The 22,921-nt window shown below is 30.9% G+C and overlaps 2 protein-coding genes across 3 annotated transcripts; both read right to left on the minus strand.

The window, feature by feature from the left end:
* Window positions 1–1,198: 1,198 nt before the first annotated feature.
* Window positions 1,199–14,529, minus strand: LOC106715276 (histidine decarboxylase). 2 transcript variants are annotated; one of them, XM_014508527.2, is made up of 19 exons: window positions 14,455–14,529; window positions 11,561–11,606; window positions 9,278–9,450; window positions 8,915–9,028; window positions 8,526–8,648; window positions 8,145–8,313; window positions 7,837–7,946; window positions 5,683–5,822; window positions 5,366–5,455; window positions 5,211–5,281; window positions 4,921–4,940; window positions 4,595–4,816; window positions 4,127–4,225; window positions 3,948–4,026; window positions 3,642–3,806; window positions 3,313–3,420; window positions 3,006–3,176; window positions 2,561–2,701; window positions 1,199–1,953 (listed from the first exon to the last, which is right to left on the minus strand). In XM_014508527.2, exons 2-19 carry the CDS (start codon window positions 11,586–11,588, stop codon window positions 1,343–1,345), a joined length of 2,634 nt encoding a protein of 877 aa, XP_014364013.2. In that variant the 5' UTR covers window positions 11,589–11,606; window positions 14,455–14,529; the 3' UTR covers window positions 1,199–1,342. The 2 variants fall into 2 exon arrangements, with proteins under 2 accessions (XP_014364013.2, XP_014364011.2); XM_014508525.2 differs by lacking the exon at window positions 2,561–2,701 and adding an exon at window positions 2,209–2,244 and having other exon boundaries at window positions 1,874–1,953.
* A 3,932-nt stretch (window positions 14,530–18,461) lies between these two features.
* On the minus strand, window positions 18,462–20,812 carry LOC106715250 (all trans-polyprenyl-diphosphate synthase PDSS2). Its single transcript, XM_014508491.2, has 2 exons — window positions 20,475–20,812; window positions 18,462–19,511 (listed from the first exon to the last, which is right to left on the minus strand). The coding sequence occupies exons 1-2, from the start codon at window positions 20,724–20,726 to the stop codon at window positions 18,549–18,551; spliced, it is 1,215 nt and encodes a 404-aa protein (XP_014363977.2). The 5' UTR covers window positions 20,727–20,812; the 3' UTR covers window positions 18,462–18,548.
* Window positions 20,813–22,921: the final 2,109 nt, after the last annotated feature.

A 22,921-nucleotide genomic window follows, 5' to 3' on the forward strand; every position in this document is an offset into this window, starting at 1 on the left:
TTTTATTGAGGGGTTCTTCTTCCGAAAAAATCCGAAAAACAGAAGACGATCAAAAGTATCTCTACTTTTGATCGTCTTCTGTTTTTCGGATTGAACGCAAACCATCATTTGTTTTGTTTCGTTCTTAATTTAAAAATGAGATTAACGGATACAGGCGGTAGTAATTTTGTCTTTTCATTAAAAGTTCAATAAATCACTCAGAAACTGTGGGGTAGAGTAGTTAATAGAAGATGAAAATTGTCGTTATCCAAAAGCTAGACCGAAGTTTTGAGAAGGATAACAGTAGTCACCTATGTGAATTATTTTTGCAAGGCTACGTTAAACTGTACAGTTCTTATTTCTATAAGCGATGATAATTTAAATTCAAGTTACTTTGCTTCATAAACATTTATTACATTAAAGTTGCTAATACATTTTTTTTTGATTACATATTTTTTGCCATTTAAGTACATCTACTGATTTCAAACAGTATTACTTACTTTCTAATAAATTTTAAATCCATAAATAAAAGAAAAAAATTCATAAAAGCCATTCGAACCATATTTAAATACACAAATATAATTTTAAAATTTATTAATTTGTAATTATTTTAATTTTTTTTAGAGAACATCATAGCATATTTATTGATATTGCACAGCAGTTTGATAAAATTAATTATATATTTTTTTACATTTTTAATGCCTAGTCTAATCTTCTAAATACTGGTATTAATATATAGTGACTATTTAATTTATTGATCAAATACTACATCGTTTATAATATTTAAGACCGCAATGAAATAACATCGATATTCAAAAAATATACTCATAATAAAAATGGAACCGTCCACTTACTAAGACCATGATCACTATTTATGTAGAACTTTCTCGTTTCCGAATTCAAATCAATGAAAGCTAAACAAAGATATTTGATAAACATATGAAAGTATTCAACAAAAATTATCCTCAAAGTTATTTTCTATCGGTCATCAACTCTACTTGACAGTTAAAAATTACTTAGAATATTAAAATGTCTTGCGACGCTTGTAAAGTCATGTAAAATAAGGTAAAAACTTATTCATACAAGTTTACATTCCTGTTTAATGTAAACATGCAACAACGAAAGAAAAATATAATTAACTCATAGAATATTTACCACTTATTAAAATTATTTGTAACTCGTAGGTATACTTAGAACTTAAACGTAAAAAAATTGTGCAAACAAAATCCCTTATATGTCAGTAATAAGCAACGATCCTTCAAAATATAATTAAAATAAAACGTTAGTTAATACTTAAAAAGAGTAAAATTATCAATACAATGAAATAGCTTAGCTACATTACGTTGAACAGAGAGAATTTCGCCTATTTTTCATTTTTTCCTTTATAATGTAAGCATTTTTTGCAGATTGCATCCGCCCTATCTCTAATAGAAGGTGTGGCAACGGCTCTTCCCGATTCAGTTTTAGAATCTTCCACTTCAAATGGGCCTTCACTGAATTGCTGGATTAATTTCTTGATATAATTCCCCGGACCTCGAATGGTTAGTTTACTACTAGAATCATCCGTTTTAGCTTCAACTTTTTCATTACCATCTTTTATCTCATTCTTTTGTCGCAATTCACTCAACATTTCCAACCCATCTTGAAAATTCTCAAATGCTTGGCTGATTCTATCTCCAATGTTAAGTTTCTGTTCGATAGCATCAAAATGGACCGATTTTTGTGTTTTATCAATTCCATCGTCAAAGGTTTTTGAGCCAGTTGGAGTTATTGTGATTTCATTATTCTTCATATCTATGGTTATTTTAGCATCGTCTAAGCTCAAGCCCATAACAGATACATCCATGGATTTGGATCTATGCGGTTTTGTAACAGGTACTTCCAATTTATTTGTGTCGGAAACTACATCGGGCTTAGCACTGATAGATGGCGCTGGCGATGTTGACTTGGATGATTTTTCTCCGGGGCTTGATCCTGAATTTTAATGATTGTCTAAGAAAAGAATATGTTCAAATTGTTTCTTACAAAGAAATACTATAGAAGAACGGTAAAGCGTTTTATTATAGTAATATTTTATGAAATGAATATAATAAAAGAGAAGGTTAATTATCAGGTCAATTTTACAATTTTTTTTGGAATACATTTACCACCCGAAGAAGTTAATTACGCAATAAGTAAAAAATAAAAAAAAAATTACATCAAAATCCCGACACCAATTTTATAAATTACCTTAGTACTTCGCTCCGATTGGTGCGCTCTTTGGTCCTAAAATATAACATTAATTTGTAACTACAAATTATCAAAGAACACAAGCAATTGCATAACATTAAACACGAAAAGCTTAATATAGTAAAAACTAAAGAATCCAATGCGGCACAAAAGAACGAAATAAACAACGAGACCCGATGATATAATACAACTTACACAATAAAAGAACTAACGGAAAAGAACAAAATGAAAGTAGCTTATTCCAAAATTTAATTGGCTTAACTAAAAATCTACCACACCAAGACAAAAAAATGCAATAGCTAGGGATAAACACAATGGCCCTAAAATATGCTACGTAACACATTTAGCATACCGGCGGAAACCTCTTCTCTTTCCTCTTCGGAGCATTGAGGAAGAGATTGTTCCATCATAAGACCCTGCACCATGTCCATGCAGGAGTCTAGCGAGAATTTCTTACCGCACATCTTGATTCCACGGATGCGTCTACGCATCTCTGGCATTATCACATGATAAAATGTATAAATGATTTTATTGATTTTATATTACATTTAGAAAGCAATATTACAAAATATAATGACATTTAAAAATCTACGTAACTATAATTGAAGAAAACTATAATGTATAAAAATCCAGTGCAAACATTGCTATTTTAAGAATAATATCTAAAGTTTAAACTAAAATACGAAAATCCAAGAACTCAAATAAGTTTTGGAAACGAACGTGTTTATAAAAAAATACTGTACTGTACTGTATGTAGTATTATTAATTACTATGTCAAAAAATAGTATTGTACTTACCAGGACTATCTTTAGGTTCCATTTTCAATTGAGCGAATGTTTGCGCACAGGAATTGAGGACTTGTTCGTAATCGCAGATAGCAACGTGGGTTCCGTTCACAATTTTAGGACTCATCGGACTATTGGCAAGAAGAAGACTCGTCCCGAAGGTAGCGTTTAGTTCACGAGTTTCTGAAAAACAATAAAAATATAAAATAAGACAAAGTAATTCATTATTAAAATTAAGATTTAGTACGTTTACGTTTTCTGTTGTTTATATTTCTTGTTGTTTCTATGTATAAAAATTATTTTAGTAAAATTAACTTACCTTTAAGAGTAACTCTTGGCTTTTTCTGTACAACAACATTCCCGTATTCTGAACCAAACATTTCGATCAAAATTTCAGACGCAACAGCTTTGATTTCAGTCCAATCGTCTGAAAATATATTAATAACACATTCTTAATTTATTTGCTTTTAGCAACAAATTATTAAATCAAAACATTTCGCCTCTTTACCAGTAAGTTAAGGCCATAGTTTATTAATAAAAGTCACCAATTAATACATATATTACACTTCTGAACTATCCTCAACTTTACAAGTCTATGATATGAATATTTAGGTAAATATAAGTTTTTTTTACAGAATTCCTACTTACCGATGATATCCTGGTTTGTAGTCCTTTGTGACGTCACAGTGAATCGAATGACATAAACACTTTTAAAACAAGCGGGCACAGCGTGAATGTAGCCGCGAGCATTAAGACGCTTCAGAAGACGTTCTGTCAGAGCATTATCTCCTTTTAAACGAAAGGCAACCATCCCTGTAATGTAAAATATGTTTGGAAATACATATATTTTGAAACTGAAATTAAAGTAGAAGAATTTATCGGAAGATAAGACTAAAATGAATTATGTGAAAGTTAAAATATTAGATAGAACTAATGGGAAATTAGGAAACATACCCAAATTCCTGGTCTGAGGTATCTCGAAACGTTGATCGGCTAATACGAGAGCTTCAAACTTTTGTGCCAACCGTACACTCTAGAACAAATATAAAAATGATAGTTTTAACTCTCCATCTTATAATATCGGTATCATCTTTTAAGACAAAAGCGCAGTGATGTCATTTGTTCTTATGTACCTCACGAATATGTTTTTGTAGGCCAACTACTCCATAGTTTCGAAGCACAAACCAAAGCTTCAAAGCCCGAAAGCGACGGCTCAATGGTATTTGCCAATGCTGTAAAACAAAAAAAAATTGATTAAGTATTTGTTAAATTTAACATTACCCAAAAATAAAGTTTTAATTGTGTTAGCTCTCCTTAACACAAACACATGCATTTGTTAGTTTTGTTATTTTACTAAAAAAAACTTTGATATTTAAATTAAATATTACGATTATTATTTTTTCAGTCAGTACATTTGCTGGAGTCACTTTGTTCCTAATCTAATAGACTTCACTGTTTCTATTCTATCTTTTATTCATTGCATGCATTTTAAAAAATGTTGTTACTGGCTCTAAATATATTTTTAAAAACATTAAATCAACAATTTTTAGTAACCACCACCTAACAAGTTAACCAAACCACCGAAGCATAAAGGTTCATACGAGTGGTTCATTCTTTTCAGGATTTTCTAGTTGTATGTTTCCACCGCAACCTGGAGATATTTTATCATAGCCGTGGAGATTACTAGATTTGTCGTAACCATTTTCATCCAACTTATGGTGACCGTTAACGACATTATCAAGTTTTGCATTACCATTTGTATAAACACCGCTTATTTCAATTCCAACAACTTTATTCCGTGTGTTTGATTTTTGTGATCCAACCTAAATATACACATAAAATAAATTGCAATTTATTCAATGTAATACTTTACATTATTTGAAAAATATATGATTTTTATTTCGTTTGATAACTTTAACTATCTTACCATATAATCGATTGCCTTTCCTGAAACAATAGAACAAAACAACTATGAATTTGCACGAACAAACAATTGTATTTGAAAATATAATAGTATAGCTGTATCCCGCGAATTCATCCGCGCGGAATTAAAAAAAATCTTAATTAGTAGGCTATGTGTTCTTCCAGACTATGCTCTACATCTGTGCCAAATTTCATCAAGATCCATGCAACAATTCTTGAGATACCTTCAATCAAACATCCATCCATCAATCCAAATATTCGCATTTATAATAATAGTAAGATAGTAACATTTACCAGAATTTTCGTGACGTAAGTAAATTGGATTAACATTGAAAGTCCTGTGCAGAGCAGTGCTATCTTTCACCCTGTAAATGTTCAAAATAATTTTAAAAATAAACACATGAAAATTCATAAAACAAAACAATAATACATTTGGTAAAGATACTTACCACATAGCTGTACAGTCAAAGTTTACCATCAGCCACTTCGAAGGATTGAACGCAAATGAATCGGCTAACTCCACACCATCCAGCCAATGCCTAAAATGTAATAAGAATACAATTTTTAGTACAATTAAGTTAAAACCTAGACATTACGTTCTGATATATGAGAACATAATTGTACTCCTGTGTAACTTATAAGAATCTATTGCGTAACGCTACTCCTTAAAAAGGGTACAAAAAAGAAATCAGAATCTGTCACCAGAAAATCAAGTAAAGATGAAGTATCCAAAGAAACAATTTAAATTATAAATATAATAGTCTACCTATATTCAGGACATATGAAAGCGCTCCCCGCATAAGCCGCGTCGACGTGAAGCCACGCAGAATGCTTTTCACAGACCTGCCCAATTTCCCGCAAGTTGTCGAATGCCACCGACCCTGTTGTCCCCAAGGTTGCACATACCTATGGAAAAAACCATGAACGACGTCAAATTCTGTAACTTATTACGTTACCACAATATATCGCAACATGTATAAACTAAACGATCAAATTTTCTTTGATTAAGGTATTCATCAAACATCTAGTATTTGTTAAAAAGTTTTATACAATGCTTCGTTTTCAAATAATTTGTTCATAAATGCGTGCTTAAAATCAATACATCAGATGCATTTATTTTTATAAGCACCAAATCTTACTTCTTACTAATATTATAAATGCGAATGTTTGGATGGATAGATGAATGGATGTTTGTTTGAAGGTATCTCCAGAACGGCTCAACGGATTTTGATGAAATTTGGCACGGTTGTAGAACATTGTCTGAAAGAACTAAGGCTACAGAGTCGCGAGCGACAGCTAGTATTGCGATAATCCCAATTTTTTTAATTTCTTTCGTTCTATTTCTTAATACTTTTTGTGTCTTATTACTATCAACTGTATAAATGAACTAGAAATTATTAATCCCTCAATCTATTTCGCGAGTATAAACGCATCTCATTACGTACGTCAATAGGCAATTTCATGTCTTGATAACATTTAAAATTAATTAGAAATCTGCTACAATGTCGTCGTAACGGTATTAACGACACTAACGTACATTGCCTTGCTTACCTTTGCCGTTGCTAACATATTGTTTTAAAAAAATAACTTTTTGTTGTCATTTGTTTCCTTAGACGGTTTTTGTGTGACAATGGAAAAACACTCTATAGCACAAGACTATAGGTACAATACATATTTAGCACAATTTTGACTAATAACCAAATCCTTTATTAAAATTATAATCCAATATGATAGTTATTTTTGTTGCAATCAATCACAATATTTACATTGAATATTCCATAACATATAGTATATGGACGATTGTGCTGACACTAATCTTTAAGTGACATTAGATGCGACTTAAGTGATTAGAGAGAAATACCTAGTACTCAATGCGTACGAACGGTTGTTTATAACATGCTAATATTAGATTCAGTTGCATGTTAGTAGGTTGGAAAACATTGTAACCCCTCTTTCCACTGCTATTGTGTGTTGCAAAGTAATATATTAGCGGTTATTCTGCATTAAGACTTCAAAAGAATTTCTACTGAAAAATACGTGCTCATAACATGTTTCCCTTATGACGTCATAGTGTTCATACAAATAATATCCAAACAAGTTATTTAAAGTAAAATAAACTACGCTCTTTAGAACTTTTTTTTTTTCGTTAAGTAGTCGAGTAAATCTTATTCATTGGTAATAACAATTTACACATACGAAATAATACTAGAAGATAAATTAAAATTACCAAACGAGTAAAACCTCATGTTCTGAAAAACATTGTCATAATCTCTTTTATCCCGATCACGTGGCTTCAACAAATCAAGTTTTATAAACCTTAATGTATTGCCTGTCGCCAACACTACTTAGGAGGAAAAAAAGATTGATATAAAATAAAATTACAATTTTAATTACATATGCCTTCAGAATCGTTGACACGTATGAAATATATACGAAATATTAAGCATATTTAAAAATGCATAATATAAAAATTAATATTTAAAAATATCCATAACTTTGAAACAAATCCTGTTCGTTACATTTCCGCGACACTCTTATTACTTGTGCTTGTCTTGAATAATGATTCCCTTTTATAATCTCTGCAATACAAATTGGCCCCAATGGGAGCACTGCCATACTTCGCCTTGTATTAAAATGTAAACAACTAATCTCTCTATAATGATAGCTTTAATTTGAGTGCTTCTGAAGATGTTCTTTTTAAATGATCTCATGGGATAGTTATTTATAAAGGCATTTTATAAATGAAGACTTAATTTTAATTTTTACAGAGATAATTATAAATTTCATAAAAAAGTCTTTGAACGGAAGAAAATTTACGGTCTAACACGTTCTTTTTGTGAAAATTTGTTAGCTACTTTTAAGAAATGATTTTTTTAGTCAAAAATGAGAAACAATGTTAAAAAAATATGACAATACTCACCCAAAAAGGCACAAGACCTTTGGACTTGTCGTTAAGAATTGCTTCTTCTAATTTATCACCGCGCATGCTTTGGTTTGCGTCTGACTCGATATATCGCATTCGCACCAAACCTTAAAGAATAATAATTCACTACACTCTTTTCCATCTTGTAACAAACTTATTTCTTCTCATTACAATAATAATTTAAGGGAAAATGTAAATTAAATATAGAAACTATACAGACAGTTCTAAAACTACCGTGAATAAAATAAAGTTTTGCGTCTACCTTTCTATAGTTTTTTTATTTCGAAAATATTCAAACAACTTACCAATCAGGCCCGCTTTTTCCACCGACGAATGAGCTTGGTCGGAGCAATAGCAAATGAGGTGACCGAGTAGCTCGGAAGATTGAAGATCGGGGTTCAGTTTTGACAACTCCATCAGTGCTCTCGTGCGTGCCGCTAGCAAACTTACTAATGTTGCCTCACTCGCCGTTGTCTAAATAAGACGAAGTAAATAATCATTTATTTGTAAATAAAGTGTAATAAATTGAACATAATTCAACGTTTTAAATCTTCAATAAACATCTTGGAAATACGGTTAAGTCAATTCTATTCTTTGAAGTTCTATTCATACCCGGAACTTGTAGAGCTAGCTAGAATATCAAGAAATAAAAACATATATATTATCTATTATAATGCTGACGTTACCTGAATAACTCCACCTCCAGAACTATCGTTCTTTTCGTTTAGAAAACAGTCGGGAAGTCCCAGCACTTTCCCTAACCAGTTCATTGCGATTGTCTCCAATTCAGTCCCGGCAGGAGATGAAGCCTATATCCATCAAAATTAATCTGAGATTTTAGTTAACCGAAAATATTAAAATCTAAATAAATACCATTCTAATTTCAAAAATTCTTTCACCATCAGAATACTACGTTATCATAGAGTGACATATGCTATATTTAGCATTGTTATAAAATAATTAAAAAAAATTGTATTCGTCCGTGGGAAGGCTGGCCACTAATACCTGACATTTAAATATTTATTGGAACAATAATTAAAAAAACATAATCAGAAAAGCTGAAATACATACTTACCCAAGTAAAACAGAGAACGTTTAAAGCACTAGATAACATTTCCCCCATTATGGATGGATAGCAAGTTAGAGCTGGAAAATATGCGTGCATATGCGGACTCTGCCAATGTACTATCTGTAAACAAAAGAGTAACAAATTCTTCTCTAAACTTGGTTCTATTTTTGTTTTATTCAAAGAGGGGTGATATTTTATTTTCATTGAGATTTTTGTGATACTATATACAGCTTAGAAGATTTATTGCTACTATTATTCACAAAAAAAAATTGTTACTTTTTGTTACATCAATTATTTTTGAGTAACTTAATATTACTTATACCACGGACTAATATGTGACTTGATGTCGAAATTTAAGTGGAAACATACCCCAGGCATGATATGTTCTTCAACATCTCTGAAGATATCATCCCATTTCTCCGGTAAATGAGGAGCTTCAGTAGGTAGCCGCTTGTGCAGGTACCCGGGCTGCACGCTGGGGTATACACGCCGGTCTCTGATGTTCTCCAAATAGTCTGCTATGTAGTCCACCATCTCCTTCGCTGTTTAAATCAAGAAAAACTATCAAACTATCAAAGATTAGGTAGAAATTATGCAATGTCGAAATTTAAAATCTTTAAGCTGATCACCGCTCACATGCGCGAGCGTTTTTTTAACGGCGCGTTAAAACTCCGTGTTGGCGGCTAAATTCATTACTGCGCGAAAAAAAATCACCGCATTTTAAAATCGCTGCCGTATGAACAAGAAATGCATTTGTTCTATTTCAACAATTTGTAATGCGACATAAAAAAGCGCTCGTTCGAATGAGCAATAGCAATCAAAAATCATCATCTGTTGTGCAAAGGATGATCCAATTTGTTTTATACTTTTACTTTGGTGTAAAGAAACTAAGACACACTCACACATTTGAAACAAAAGATTAAAAAGAAATTCAAATTAACCGAGTTCCCGCAGTTGCAGTTTGAAATGTCCATTAACAATGCTTTAAGAAAAAATAAATAATCGAAAGGACAGTAGACCGCTGTACAAAGAAAATATCCAATTGACCGAACAACTGTGCCTTGCCTTACAACTTGCGAATGCCGTCACATACAAATATATATTAAGTTAATAAATTTATTTGTTTTCCTATTGAACGTCAGTTCCATCAGGGGAAAATTAAATCATTGTAAAGATTATTTTATAATAAAAGGTGGTTAATAATCAAACAGAACAGAATAGAGGAGGAGACTTACAGAAAGGGGATATATTTCATATTTTATACGTCCCTCTTCACTTCCCATTCCACTTCCACTTCCCATACTATCCATTACTTTACTACTTATTAGCCAATTTATTCTCTAGTAGGCACAATATACTCAAATTCACTGAAATATATATGTAAGAAAATTCATCGTATTACATTTGTTCAAATGAAAACAGTCCGGACACATTGGCCATAAAAGAGGTTTACATTTAACTGACAAACGATTCAATAAGCGAACAGTTTAACATGGTGCAAATACGTGGGGATCAATCGAAGCTCATTTTATTTTATTATGCACAGTGTATTGAATTGCGAATGTTCCTAGATTTTTTTATATGAGACAAGGGACGAACGAACGACGGGAACATTGATGTGATCATCTACACCCATGGACATCCGTAACACCAGAGAACACACTCGTAACGTCACATTTCAAAAGTTCAAAGATAAATTGTATTCTAGGATATTGCATTTTTTAAATTATCTCATTTACTTTACCTTTACAACAGGCAAAAAAAAGCATTTTTCCTCTTTAACTTTTTTTTGACACAGAAATACTTCTCACTCTTAAGTAACAACAGAATTCATAGAAGACAAACATATGTAAGACATACAAAGTTTGAATTTAGAACCAGATATTGAACATACCGTATCCAAGAACACAAAACACCGAACAACAAGGAATATGTGTTTACTATAAGTTTTAAAGTAATAAAGAAATACTAATACAATCCTAGATAAATATTGATTTAAAATTCAATCAACGTATCGGTTGTAATGAGAACACGACGAATGTTTCAATTTTCAATAATTATTCGTATAATGACACCTTTGGTTAATCAAATTACAGCGCGAGGCGACAACTTCGAGTAATTATAAAACCAAGTGTCATGAGTTGTCATGGCCAGTATACCACCTGGTGATGTTATAATTATAATGTGAAAAAAACATTCTCTCAGCATCGTGACTGTGTGTCTTCGTATAATTTAGTTATATTCGAGGTATAAAAAAACTTTCATATACAAAATTGAATTTTTTATTTTGTCACTATACGTATGGTAGTCTTGATGATTGATTTATAGAATCTTAGGTTAATTTTAAACTTAAGATCCTATAAATTTAAATTATTGTATTTATTTATTTTGTATTATTATTTTCTTACTAATATTATAAATGCGAATTTTTGGGTGGATGGATGTTTGTTTGAAGGTATCTCCATAACGGCTCAACGGATGTCGATGAATTTTGGCAAAGATGTAGATCATAGTCTGGAAGAATACTTAGGCTGTTTATTATGTTTTTTTTTTTAAATTCCGTTCGGTAGGTATCGCGGGCGTCATCTACTCTAGTCTAGTACTCTATAATTTTAAGTAAATATATTCTGTTAATTTTAAAAACATACTTACCCTTTACACGAAATTCCTTGTGATCCATTTCGATTATTTCTTTTATCTGCAACAAAACTATTCAAGTAAGTTTATGCTTTTTAAATATTTATATTTAAATTCTACGCTTCCTCGTACATTTCACAAGGACACCTAAATATTTATTTAACTTCCTATGTCTTAATATTTACATAGATTTTCATACAAAATTACTTTTTTATTTATTTTTACTATATAAAAATAGCAATTTTAAATACCACTTTATTTTTCTTTTTCTAATCACACATTTAAAAAGAAGATTCTTATAACTAATTCAAATTAAATGAAATGTATAGAATAGCATTAAAACAGCACCCAAATAACAAAATTGGCGAAATTTTTGATATCCAAGTCGACAATGCAAGATACGGAAATGAAGTGGGTCAAACTATAAATATAATGATACTTTTAAATTGATAAATTATTTGTAGTATATCTAAATATTAATGTGAAGAAGTAATTGATAAAAATCATACCAAACTTAAAATGCAATTATCCACACAAAAAAAACTTCGTTACCACTTTCTCAAAATTATTTGTGTCCGTGTAAAGTTTACTACACTTACAGGAAATATATTTTTATTTCACCAACAAATCAAACTTCCAACTTAAATAGAACTGTAGACAGTGTTTCGCGTTTTACAAATAAGCTGAGTCTATCTCTCATGTCGTTGTTTAAGTCATATCGACTTTTTTCTATGGCTTCGTTTACGTGTAGTCTAAGTGGTATAAAGTATAGGTGGGCCAATTTAATAGGTCACATTTGACATTTCATCAAAATCTAATAACGTAACCTTGTAACGGCGGTCATGAAATAAAAATGTTTATTGAAATTATAACTGCAAAATTGGTTACCTTTTTTTCAATTTTCGATTATGTATTTAATGTATACATGTCAATCGAACGTCGTTACAATGTTGCGTCCGTGAACTATTTTTATTTTTAAACACTATAACAAACAAACAAACTACTCAGTTCGATTCATAGGTTTGAAGTGCGAATCGATTCATGCATTAAATCGATTTTTTGATAGATTTCAAATATAGCCTTTTAAATTAGCCTACCTTTAGTGTGTTCCACTAGGGACGGACATAGGACCTAATTTCTTAGACACATTTATTTTAGGGATTTAAAATCAGAATGTCCTTGTTAAGTTATATTGTACGTTTTATTTAGGTATGATAAATAGGAACACACAATAAGAGGACGAGACATATGAAGCAAATCTCTGACTCAGTGGTACTCAGGGAAGAATGAAAAATGTAAGAGATAGACTTGGAGTAAAGTAGGAGGTGAAATAGGGTGGAAGAGGCCTTTGTCGATAATACTAGAAGAGTAATGTTTAACTTTTAATTTGTTAAATTTTTAAACTTTAATATTTTCTTTATAATTATTTTATTGTCAATTCTAAGCAGAACTGAACAAAAGAATATCTATTTCATTCATTTTTTTATTATCATTTAATAAAGTAGGCCAAAGTACGTACTTAAAGTCTCTTGATTTTGTGAAATTTTCTCTACATAGGAAGCATGAGGTTACAGTTTTAAATTGAAACAAATCAAACATCGCCCCGCGGGATAGAACAAATACACAAAGAAAGCGATTGCTATGTGAAAATGACAAATCCTCTCGGAGTAATGTATAAAAATAAAACGGATTGTTCCGACTGCTGTCGTCTTCTGATTTATCGTCTACTGATATGATTTTATACCAGGTTATTTAAACAATTCGCTATGATACTAACCGTTGGTTCCTGAGACCAAATTATCTGTATGAAACATATGCCATCTTTGACAAAATAAAGATAATATGTTTTAAACGGGGATTTTGGTCTCAGAAACCCACTATTAAAGACATTGTAGTCATTAACAAGTACAAAATTACTTAAATATACTCGAAGAAGCTATAGCTATAACTACTGAATTTATATTTTAAGTAAATATATGCGTTAAAGAAATTAAAACTTAACTAATCACTGGTTTTTGATATAAAAATACATCTAAAAAAATGTTATCTCTGTTTTGTCTAAGATAAGGAGAGGGATGACGATGTTTTTAATCAGGGATTTTGGACTCGGAAACCAAAGATAAATACTTGACTGACAAGGGATCGAATATCATATTTCGGAACATACAGTTTCACTATTGCGAAGAAAAAAGTACATTTGGAATTTCTGTTTATAAGAAACTAAAAAAGTTGCTTTTCATATAAAGGGGAAATCAGGAGAAGCCGATGAGCTGCGTGACAATGAGTGGCTGATGAGAAATACTGCGCCAGAGATTTAGTCTTTTTTTTAATGTAAGGGTAATTTATTCAATAACTCTGTGAATGAAATATGTATGTATAAGAGTATGGTATTTACTCGAAAAATAAAGAAAATTTCCTTTCTTTGTAATATTTTAACACTTTAAGAGAGTTCCTTATACGGAAAATAACACCAACTCGTTGTTAAGTTTTTAATTTACATGTAAGCTCAATTTTAAAATTAATTTAAAACACATTTACTTGTTCTTTACAATTACAACAATCTATATATATAAAAGAAAGTCGTGTTAGTTACACTATTTATAACTAAAGAACGGCTGAATCGATTTGACTCAAAATTGGTGGGCAGGTAGCTTAGAACCAGGAAAAGGACATAGGATATTTTTTACCCCGTTTTCTATTTTTTATTCCGCGTGGACGGAGTCGCGGGCTACAGCTAGTAATAGATATTTTAAACTCATCCTTATAATCTCTTCAAAATTGGATGCAACTTTTATTAGAATGTGGACAAAAACTTAAAACATCTCAAATAAAAAATATTTTTGAACAATTTGAAAAAATATTTTTAAAAACGGAAAAAAATATTTTTAAAAATACTGAAATGTACTCACATGTTTAGAATCTTCAAAACGTTGACGGAATATCGTATTCTTTATTTAAAATAAATTATTCTTTAAATATAGGACGTTCAGTTAACACTGGAAGTCGGTGGCGTAGCGTTACGCTTATATAGGGGGTGGCTACGCGACGAATGGATAGACTTGTCGTTGGATCAAAAAGGGTTCGGCCTTAGTGTTGCACTGAAGCGGATTAAAGTACTGTACACTTCTCTATCATATATATCTCTAGAATTATTTCTATTGTATTTAAGGTCTAAGTTTTTAGTTAGTTTACTAATCTTTGTATAACATATAAATGCTTCATCTAAATAAAACTTAAGTACCTAATATAAATTAGAAAATAAATGATTATACTTATATAAAATTTTACAGAAACGACTTATTACAATTCTGAAGAAATGTTTGCAGAACAATTGAGAAAGCATGATATCGAGCGTATTTCAAACAATAAACATATGTAGGAATATTTTAAATTCCATATAAGGCAATGTTTTAGACACTCGTCTGGTACATAAAACGAAGCTGAGAGGTATTTTTAAAGTAGACCGTATTTCTGATTGTTAATGTTAATATTAAAAAGTAGTAATAGTAATAATAGTAGTTGCAAATGCGCCATACTCCGAGCCGCCAATTTAATCTGGTAGGATTATATTATTATGCGACTAATGCGGCGAAGGGGTCTGAAGTGCGGGGGAGGATGCGCCTGCACACTGTGCGGGGTGTCGGGGTCACTCGCCCAAAAGTTCTTACAGCGGACGGCCGTCCGTTGTAACCGAAGAGGAAAGTTCCAGAAGTCAAGGTATTCTCATCAACACTGATTGTTTTTAAATAATAATGTACTACTATGATCGAACGTAACCCGCTTTATCTTATGTACTATGCGCATTCAAACAGCTGGAGGACACCAAACTAGAAAAATGTTCGCCGTAAATACTTTTAATAGATTTTCCGGTTGAACTTCAAAAGATTACAGATCATTATCTGTGATATGAAAATGCATATTAGAACATCATAACATAACCTCATATTAATATCTAACATGTTAATCTACAAATTTGTTGTTAAACTTTATGATATATATGAAACGTCATATAATAAATAGCTCTTCATTTGGTTTTTTTTATAGTTTTTGACATAGTTTCTCAAAAGTAACTATGCCAAGATCAAACATATTTTAATTAAAAACTTTTTTTTAAGAAAATTTTAATATGATTCATATAACGACATATTTTTCTTTATACATCGTTACATATATGTTGGAAAAATACACCTAATATATGATGCAATATGTTGCAATTGAATTAAATAAAAATATAATGTATTCTTTAAGCTTTATCCGCTTATTAGCTAGTGAAAATGCATTTGCCACAAATCAATTATTTCGCTATACGGCTTCATCTTTCTTGGAATTAATAATACATTTTATAGACAAGGGGTTTAAGGGATTTATTGAATACAAAAGAATAAAGTAACATTAAGTGGATTGAAATAAAATCATTATTATTACCCTATTCCAATACAAACTCTTTACTATACAAAAACTGCTCATTACACTAAGAATTGTAAATTCAAAAATATTTCTGAAAAAAATATTATTTGTTAAATTACTAACATTAGCTATCCTCATTTTACAATATCACTTGATTTCAATCTATATTTTTTCACAAAATAACTGAATAAATCAAATACGGGAATGGCCGCCATTTATATATTTTGACGTTCTTCTGTTTAGTTAATATTGGTTATGAATTGAAACACGGTATACATGTACATAAGTACATCACCAAGTACATCACCTCCTAAGTCAGTCAGGTTAAAATATCATCACCAGCTCGCTCGAAACCTACCATAAGTTAGGGGTAACTAGGCCTTAGTAAACCACTAGCCCAGTGCGGGTTTGTTGGCTTCACACATATCTTAAAATTTCTTGGCAGATATGAGAAGGTCACAACACGATTTTTTCCTTCAGAGTAATAACATCGAGTAAATGTACGTATGTAAATGGAAAAACAAATTAGTACATAAAGGGATTCGAACCCAGGACTTACAGATTACAAATCATGTGCTCAACCCCTGAGCAACCGACGCTCAAGTCAAAACATATTTACTTAAATCCCTAGTTTTCTACTTACATCAGTTATCTTGCAATGTGATCCAGGGTCATCATATTCTATTCAAAATTGTTAACATTGTAAACATATTATTAATTATTAAATATTATTAATAATTCATAGATGGCAATTTAGATTATTTTCAACTTTAACTAATAAATAAATATGACTACGTAACACAGATTTTTAAGCGATATAGATCTTTTGATAACATAATATGTGTATCAAAAACATCTAACGAATTTTATATACGTTTATTTTTCATAAATGTCCTGGGTTCTAACTATCGTGAAACTTGTATTGACACATGTTATCTCTTTTGTTTTCAAAAAGAATGTAAAGGACGACAATATGTTTCAATACAATCACTGTAGTCGAAACTCACAGTTACGTAGGATGATTTATTTGTATAGTATTGGGCCAGTTATTAAAGTACTAATCGCCCATTTGTCGAAATTTGACCCATAATACATACAAAGATTTTATTAATTAATCAAACAGAGTTTATTCTGATTTAATAATTTTTTTTTTGTATTAATTTTTTTAATTTTTTTTTTCAGTTAATTCAAAATTAAGCACTACTTAAGTATCTTTAGATAAAAATTGAGACAATACTTTCCATTCTCAAATATTGTAAAAGACATATGTATGTAATAGACATTATTTCGTCAACTCCACGATGTTGAAAGAATGTTGTCTTTCTTAATGTATGAAAAATTCTTTAATACCTCCCTTTAAAGGCCAGCAACGAATCTGCGATTCCTCTAATATTGCAGATGTACATGGGTATTGAATTAATTATATTGCGCAATCGGCTGCCTCCTTTTTTCACTAAAAAAAATCGCATTTGGGGATTTTTCGATAATCTAAGACCTATATGACCGCAACGCCTACCTAGTTTCTTTTTTTTAACTTTAAGTGCCATCTAAACTTTCAGTAATCTTAATTTAGCAAGACAAAACTAGATGGCGTTGTATTAAATATCATTTCTTACCTACGTACTACCACTCTCTAATCGTTGATTTCTGTAACCAAAACATCAACATGAAATATATAGTCAACCATTATCATTATCTTTGATAAATCAGATATAATAATATGTTTTAAACGGGTATTATAGTCTCAGAAGTTCACGTTAAGTCATGGTTACTTATGCTGTCCCTTTGTGTATATTTTTCATTAAAAATGTTTTTTACTTTAAAAGAAAATCGAGCTTATCCTCCACGCTAGCATCATAGCGCTTTTGAATTGTTGATAATGCTGACCAATGGTCACAATCTAAAACACAATGGTTATTACAACATCAGTTATATGTTGTGTTGTTCAAATACACCTTGGTCCTAAGGTTCATAAGTCACCTTGGTCAATTATCACTGTCAGCATGATGACATGGCGTATTCTGTACATGACGTGCAAATATCCTATGTTAATCAATAATTTGGGTTTTGCGAGAGTAGAGGTCACTGTAACAGAATTCCCGTATCATGAATATACTCGCGATCAAAGAATAAATATCATTGTTTTTTCACTGTTTTATCTGCAATTGTGATGACATTGACTTCAGGTATTGAAATAAAATTATAAATGTATATTCCTATAATAAATAATTTTTATTTAAAAAAAAAACAAGAGCACAAGACAAGAGAACAGATTGAGTAAATCTAAACTCTCTTGGATTCATTAATTTAAAATAAAATAATGGTGGATTAATATAAATCGTTATCAACCTACTTCTTTTATATTTCCTGTAATTGATAATATTTAACAATTTATTTACATTTAAAGGATATTCATTCTGTTTTCTACCTATTTTCTTTTAGTCCAAAAAGTATATGTTATCAAGTATATTAAAAACTAAGATGAAAATAAAACTTAATTGTACCGTTAAATAAATGTTTGTGACAATTTGTATTTATCTTTAAACATAGATAATTAAATATCAAATTCTTATTCACTACGACAAAGTCCATGATTTTAGAAAGTATTGATCAACTTTTTTATCATTTCAACAGATTCATTGTGCCCAATACTTTCAATATATGAAGTGGCCTTTTTTGCATGATCCTCATATAACATTTTAGTTTTATCAATAGCATCAGTTTTTAAAATATTAAATTTCAAATCTTCATAATCTACATCCTTGACGTCATTTTTCGCTTGGTCGATTATCTTATACAAATCTGGATTACCTTCCAAAGCGAAGAGAACTGGGGCACTAGCCAAACAAAATCTATCTTTGCTATCCGAAGTAAGGCTTTGTAATTCAGTAGCAGCTTGCCAAGCTAAGCCCACATGACATCCGAAATAGTAAGCGTTATTCTGCGTTTCCCTATGTTGTTTAGCGAGAAGCATTGCTGATTGACAGGCTCTACCAAGCAAACTGACTCCATTAAAAACAGTTCTGGCTGTCCATTCCTTTCTTGGCTTTCCTATTACATCGTCAACTGCTATAGAAGTTGTATCAAATGTAATTATATCATCGTTCGCAAGTCTAGGCTTACCGGGTAACGGCATGTTTTGTTCGTCTCTATCTCCAAAGAATTCTCCTTCAGATAAATCTTTCAAACCTGATGATACTATGTATAGAACATCAGCATTTTTAAGACCAGCTAACATTGTGTTAGCTGTAACTAAAAGATAATCACCAAGAAGTATAGCGATTTTGTTTCCGAAAATAGCAGATTCCGTACTCTTGGATCGTTTCGCAAAGGGTACATTTACTATACCTCGATGAATCAAATGGCCTGTTCTCATTAATTCTATTAGTTCTGCTAAAGCTCTTTGCTGTTCGTCAATGACTTTTGCCTGTGTAGTCGGTACATGTGCCTTTACAGATTTCGATAATAGCAGTATAATGAGGCCCCAAGGTTGCAAATTTTTAGAATCACCATATAAGACATTCTTCGCTGTTTGCATTACCAAATGATTACTGCCAACCTGAAATATTTTAAGGTATGATTATTATTACTTTATTGGTTACGTCACCCGTGACTCCGTCCGCGCGGAATAAAAAAAAACTTAACATGTAACCTATGTGTTCTTCCAGACTATGTTCTCCGTTCCGAAAATATTTTAAAACGAACACCTATCCATCCATCCAAACATTCGCATTTATAATATTAATAAGATTAAGTTGTCAATGGAATATTAACAAAACTGAATTCCGAAATTACTGATTTCGTTATAAGAATTAGTGCAAAAAATAAAAAATGTTTCATATAAAAGTAACTTAGAATATTGTATGATAGTACTATGAAATTCACTTCGAGTCTTTGATAAATAAAAAAAATAGTTTATCAAAGTATATTAAGATTTATTGGAATTTGAGAACAGTAATTTGTTACAGTTGATTGCAACAGCTTTTCCATTTCCATTATCTGTGTCACTGTTAATTTGCTTTACGACGTGAAAGTAATACTTTCGCATATTTTAACTTAAAAAATATCCTGTGATTAGATTATTTTTGGGACTTAACATTATAAGGCCTAGAATGGATCTTATGTCGTCTACTATATTTTCTCAATTTAAAAAATTATTATCTACAAAGTTTCGACGATATTTTTATAAACATTGTTAAAAAATACCAGGATATTTTTTTTACTTTGGTTGATAGAGACCTAGGGTTATATGTTCTTTGAACTATTTATTCGATTTTACAACAATTTCTACACAACGATTATGTAATAAAATAAACATTAAATTAAATATCTATAGATATAATATATTTACTACATTACACAATTTCATATTGAAATTTAAATATTTTGCGATTCTATTAAATAAAAAACATTGCCTATCACAAGTGGCACAATTAAAAAAGATGAATAATATTTTAATATAATGATAAATATAAATAAATTATATATCATAAGTGATATAATTTTATATTCAAAAACTCACCAACTTCCGCAAATAAAGCGCCAAATTTGCAAACTCATCGCTCAGTAAACATCGTAAATTCATAAACGACGTAGGATATCCGACCACTTTCTCCGCTTCTCGTGTTATATTGCTCCAGTTAGTAAAAGGTGGTCGGAGTAGAATTAAAATTTCGTCCTTTGTCAGATTAGCCATCGTCGATTCGTACCTTTTTTGAAAAAGGAACGAAGACGTTCGTCTTAAAACGCGGGAAACGGTGTAAGAGACCGCCATAGCTGAGTTATTTTCTTCTATTGACTATGGTACGGCCGACTGTGCGTGCAGTTAGCGGTTAAATGTGCCGGTAATTTTAGTGTTGTCAGCTTTAAATCATTTTTTTTTTGGTTTATTGTATGTTTCCTAGAACAGGGAATAAAAATTCTGCTGTCGAATTTTTAATTTTCATACATTTATTCTTCGTTCCTTGTTAGTTAAAGGGTTGTACTTTTAGATTTAAACTTTAATGGGTTGTTTGTCATTACATTATCATTTTTTTAATCTTGAAAGCCCTTTATTGTAACATTTATTTTTTTACTGTTATGTTTATTTTGTAATTAAGTTTTAATTAATTTTTCTGTTCATTTTTAACTTTAATTTTTTTTTTTATATTGCCATGAGATATTCAAATTTGAATTAATACAAAAAGGGGCTATGTTACAATCTTTCTAAAAATGCATAATAAAATAAAAAACGTGACAGGAATATAATTAAAAACTCCCTAAAATATAGAAAATTCTTCATAGACTGACAACACTAATGGTCTTCACCGTGAAAAGTGGAACACAGCATTAGTCTGATCACTCTATGAAGCGAGTGTAAACAAACAAACATACGTTGGTGTCTATAAATCAATAACCGCTCAAATTTAGGCCCTGTCACATTACTATACAGCCTACAGTAAGATCATGACGCTTCAAATTTATCTTTGATAGCCAAAGAAAGTGTCCAACGTAAAATGAACTATAGCTCCGAGAGATAAATGCATGATGTTTTACTGTACAGACAACACTGCAGGCTGATTTATTATGGATCTTTGTATTTTGGTAGATGCGGCGAGATTCTTTTTTAGAAAGTTTAAATCTATTCGAACGTTAACGGCCGTTGGTCAGTAACCTGTCATTTCTCTTCAAGGTTGTGGTGACCTTGAAATACTGAATTTCTCTGTCCTGATATAAGCATAATACGCAGTAACCTAAAATTTTATTTTCGATCAGGCTAGATAAAAATATAATTATTTCCGCCTCTTTATACGTGTCTATTTTTCGTATCCTAAGAGCATATACATTATAATTTCTTTATTTTCCGACAAAGGGAATAAAGTATTTTGCATTCCATAACTAATTCGTGTCGTTTTTTTTTAATGACGAATAAACTAATGCTTGACCACAAACTTGATTGTAAGTAGTTCTGTGATGGAAGGATGGTACAGTAGCTTAGTAGATACATATTTCACCCTACTCTTCAAAGGCGCCTTTGGGATTAGGAATGTTATAGCTAGACGTAAACCAATCCTTTGTTGAACGCATGAGGAACAATGGCTCAAATAACTTTGTTCGAAGTCGCAGTACATCAAATATAAAAGGTATGAAAGGATGAAGAACAGCTGTACGTCTAAACGTCCGATGGTAAAATGGGGATGGGGGGATTAGTGATTGGTTTATTTGTGTGATAGTAGTGAAATATTAAAGAACCTGGCACTGACGAAAGTAAAATAAAATAAAACGAGTACTTACTACAAAATACATAATTTAATTGCTAAATTATTATCTTATTTAATCAGGTTTTAAAACTGTACAAGACAATACACAATAAATAATAAGTAAAAAGTAAAGTCTTTGTCATTATTTAAAATTTTAATGTCACGTAAACAGACTATATACTTGTATATACTACTTTCAATTTACATAACCATATCAAATATGCCAAAATGTACAAGTCATGCTCATCAATAAATATTATATTCATACATACTTCACATATTTCATCCTGTTTACAAAATCACTCCGTTACTTTTCCATCTATATCTCATTACCACAGGTGGGCACAGTTAATCGAAAAGTTAACTTCGTTAATCGTTAATTCGTTAATTAAAAAATTAACTTCGTTAATCGTTAAAGCGTTAAATTCTCGAAAATTTAACGCAAGTTAAAGTTAATCGTTAACAGTTAACCATACCAAAGTTATTCATACTAATTTCACACTTATGTGGCGACACTTGTTTAAAATAGTAATTTGACTAAAAATTCTATAACACATTTGTATTAGAGACAAGTATGAATGCATTATAGTATATTTCATTACGAGTGCGGAAAGCCTGTCATTGCAAAGAGTCCAGACAAAATGTCTACCCGAGCCGAAGGTAAGGGTTGACAGTTGGAACAAGTTCTAATGACAGTTCCGCACGTGTACTAAACAACTATTTTTAATAC

The sequence above is a fragment of the Papilio machaon genome, chromosome 19, assembly GCF_912999745.1.
Source record: "Papilio machaon chromosome 19, ilPapMach1.1, whole genome shotgun sequence".
Taxonomy (NCBI): domain Eukaryota; kingdom Metazoa; phylum Arthropoda; class Insecta; order Lepidoptera; family Papilionidae; genus Papilio; species Papilio machaon.

Excerpts from the sequence above, each read along its gene's own strand:
- LOC106715276 (XM_014508527.2), bottom strand. The coding sequence starts at position 11,588 with ATGGATCACAAGGAATTTCGTGTAAAGG. Across the intron at positions 4,027-4,126 it reads TACAAAAACATATTCGTGAG|AGTGTACGGTTGGCACAAAA; the intron begins GTACATAAGAAC and ends TATTTGTTCTAG. Across the intron at positions 3,421-3,641 it reads TACAAACCAGGATATCATCG|ACGATTGGACTGAAATCAAA; the intron begins GTAAGTAGGAAT and ends ATATATTTTCAG.
- LOC106715250 (XM_014508491.2), bottom strand. The coding sequence starts at position 20,726 with ATGGCGGTCTCTTACACCGTTTCCCGCGTTTTAAGACGAACGTCTTCG. Across the intron at positions 19,512-20,474 it reads CGCTTTATTTGCGGAAGTTG|GTTGGCAGTAATCATTTGGT; the intron begins GTGAGTTTTTGA and ends AAAATATTTCAG.